At 38.0% G+C, this 3,466-nt stretch overlaps 1 protein-coding gene across 1 annotated transcript in view; it reads right to left on the bottom strand.

The window, feature by feature from the left end:
• The window catches only part of SYNE1 (spectrin repeat containing, nuclear envelope 1), a 543,966-nt gene that overhangs the window by 221,675 nt on the left and 318,825 nt on the right, over nucleotides 1-3,466 (bottom strand). Inside the window, 1 exon segment of the mRNA XM_011943785.1 lies at nucleotides 271-417. Within this exon segment, the coding sequence (XP_011799175.1) occupies nucleotides 271-417 (147 nt within the window).

Genomic DNA, 3,466 nt, shown 5'->3' with positions numbered 1-3,466 from the left:
GCCTGTCTCAGACTCCCAAAGTGCTGGGATTGCAGGCATGAGTCACTGCACCCGGCCCCATTCTCTTCCTAATCTACCAAGTTGGCCCCTCACTATCATGTCCATCTTCCGGCTGGCACATGAACTCCACTAATGCAAACCACAGACCTTCTTCCTACTTTTAGATTCCCAGGAGTCAATACAGTTTGGCACATCGTAGCTACTTCACACGTTTTCATTGACTGTCTAAATGATTCACAAGAATAACACAAACTTTCAGGAGTTTACTACCTGCTTAACAGCTTCTGCCCTACTAAGAGGTGGTTGAGGGCTTGGCTCTAAATCTGGCTGGACTGTAGAAAGCCAGGCCTGGCACTGCTGCAGGGTGTCTTGTCGGCTGACGTGCTTCTGAAGTTCATGTTCCAAACTCTGGTACACCTGAGACAATACAACCATGCTGAGATTATGAGAACTGCTTTCTACCTCTATAAAGATCATTGAAATTCAATGAAACATGACCAGTACATTTAAATGGATATTCCCCCCGAGACTCCGCAATTTCATACACATATCTAAAGTAGTTGTATGCCTCCCCAAGTGTTGCAAAATGCAATGACCATCCCCCAGTTGATAACTTCTCAGTCCACACATCACAATGTAATATCTGGATTGGGGAAGAGAACATGCGCAGGGTAAATATAACTGTAGAGGCATGTTAGAATACATAAAATCATTGAAGTTAATTGTCATAAACATAAGTCAGAGGTTTATGCAGCTTCTCTTCCTATGGTATAAATATTGTACTTTTTGTTTAAGCTAGCAACTAAAAGTAAAAATAAAACATGACTTCAAAAAAAGATAACCAATGTTTCTCTAACTGTGATGTTTCTGCAATAGAGGTAGGGCAAAATTTCAACTAAATTATAAAATGAGGAGCAGAGAGGTGGATGCCCTCACTTCATCTTAGAAGTTACGTTCCAAGGCAAAAATAATCCGGAATAATTCATACATTTTCTGATATGTCTATGTAATTAATCCTTAACAAGCCAATCAATTTTCATTTTATCCATAAAGACATATTAAGAAAAATTACGTATCTACTTGAGATCAAGAGGAAATATATCTGTGATGTTTCCATTTAAGAAGAAGGAAAAAAGAAGGAAATTAGTTTAACCTGGCATTTCTTTCATTATTGAGACAATAGAAGCAATCATTGAATTCTACTTTTCTCTGTCATCTTTTAAATTCACCACTTTCATCTGACATTAGGTTTATCCCTTATTTAGTCTTATTCCAAGCAGAATTTTTAAAAGAATGGTGTTTTCTTCTCTTTATCACTTTTGCAAACTTTAATTATGAAGTTCTGATTATGTTCTTAGAATTTCATCTGCTTTCTAAATTTTAAAAATTATGTTGGTCTTTCTAACATCCACCAGTTAAAAAAAAAAAATTAAACTGTATCCCTAATGCAAAGAAAATGTTCACTGTGAAGGAAGTCAGTGTGCAAGAAATCTCTGTTGAATGAGTGAATGAATGAACTCACTGGAGAGTTCTGTGTGTAGCCTCATTTTCTCTCTTAACTCTCCCTTTTCTCCTCTTGTCATCATTTTCAATTATTTACTAGATTCTTTTATTCCTCTTTTGTTAACCTTTAAAGGTGATTTTTTTTAAGTCTGGGAAGCTACTAATGTCACTCAAATTTTTTTTTATTATTATGGTGAACATGGACCATTCTAACTACGTTACTGGTGTATCACCAGTTCTTACTGGCTAGTCCAGTAAACAAAAATACACAGAATACTAAATTGAAAGGCTTATAAAAACTCTTTGCAGTGTCATTTAAAAATTCTAGAATAATGTAAAGCAATTTACTTATTTTAGTAAATTTTTGTTAAAATAGTAATTCTTACTCCTCTTAGACTTATTTTTAAAACATTAACAATTCTGTTTTAGTGGAAGTATACCCACTTAAGTGTAAGTCATATTTGTCACTTACTCCTTTCTCAAATTCTATATGAATGCAAGCAAATATTGATTTAGATTAGAACCCAGGCTGCATACAGTTAAAAACAAAATAATTATGGTGAAAATTATGAAATGAATTTATGTTTTTGTTACAAAATAAATGGCAAATTAGAAAGTATTGATGATGTGCAAAGAAAAACATGGGGGCACACCCAAGATGGCCGAATAGGAATAGCTCCCACCTCCAGCTCCCAGCATGAGAGACACAGAAGATGGGTGATTTCTGCATTTTCAACTGAGCTTTGAAGAGAGCAGTGGATCTCCCAGCATGGAGGTTGAGATCTGAGAATGGACAGACTGCCTGCTCAAGTGGGTCCCTGACCCCTGAGTAGCCTAACTGGGAGACATCCCACACTAGGTGCAGACTGACACCTCACACCTCACATGGCTGGGTACACCCCTGAGACAAAGCTTCCAGAGCAAGAATCAGACAGCAACACTCGCTGTTCAGCAATATTCTATCTTCTGCAGCCTCCACTGCTGATACCCAGGCAAACAGGGTCTGGAGTGGACCTCAAGCAAACTCCAACAGACCTGCAGCTGTGGGTCCTGACTGTTAGAAGGAAAACTAACAAACAGAAAGGACACCCACACCAAAACCCCATCAGTACGTCACCATCATCAAAGACCAAAGGCAGATAAAACCACAAAGATGGGGAAAAAGCAGTGCAGAAAAGCTGGAAATTCAAAAAATCACAGTGCATCTCCCTCTCCAAAGGAATGCAACTCATCGCCAGCAATGGAACAAGGTTGGACAGAGAATGACTTTGACGAGTTGAGAGAAGAAGGCTTCAGTCGATCAAATTTCTCAGAGCTAAAGGAGGAACTACGTAACCAGTGCAAAGAAACTAAAAACCTTGAAAAAAGATTTGATGACTGGTTAACTAGAATAATCAATGTAGAGAAGTCCTTAAAAAAACTGATAGAGAAAACCATAACACTAGAACTACATGACAAATGCACAAGCTTCAGTAACCAACTCGATCAACTGGAAGAAAGAGTATCAGTGATTGAAGATCAAATGAATGAAATGAAGTGAGAAGAGAAGTGTAGAGAAAAAAAGAGTAAAAAATAATGAACAAAGCCTCCAAGAAATATGGGATTATGTGAAAAGACCAAATCTACGTCTGATTGGTGTGCCTGAAAGTGACGGGGAAAATGGATTCAAGTTGGAAAACACTCGGCAGGATATCATACAGGAGAAGTTCCCCAACCTAGTAAGGCAGGCCAACATTCAAATTCAGGAAATACAGAGAACACCACAAAGATACTCCTCGAGAAGAGCAACTCCAAGACACATAATTGCCAGATTCACCAAAGTTGAAATGACGGAAAAAATGCTAAGGGCAGCCAGAGAGAAAGGTCAGGTTACACACAAAGGGAAGTAGATCTCTCAGCAGAAACTCTCCAAGCCAGAAGAGAGTGGGGGCCAATATTCAACATTCTTAAAGAAAAGAATTTT

The sequence above is a fragment of the Colobus angolensis genome, unplaced genomic scaffold (assembly GCF_000951035.1).
Source record: "Colobus angolensis palliatus isolate OR3802 unplaced genomic scaffold, Cang.pa_1.0 Scaffold221, whole genome shotgun sequence".
NCBI lineage: Eukaryota > Metazoa > Chordata > Mammalia > Primates > Cercopithecidae > Colobus > Colobus angolensis.
The sequence above is the reverse complement of the archived record's forward strand: the minus strand, read 5'-3'. Positions and strand labels throughout refer to the sequence as shown.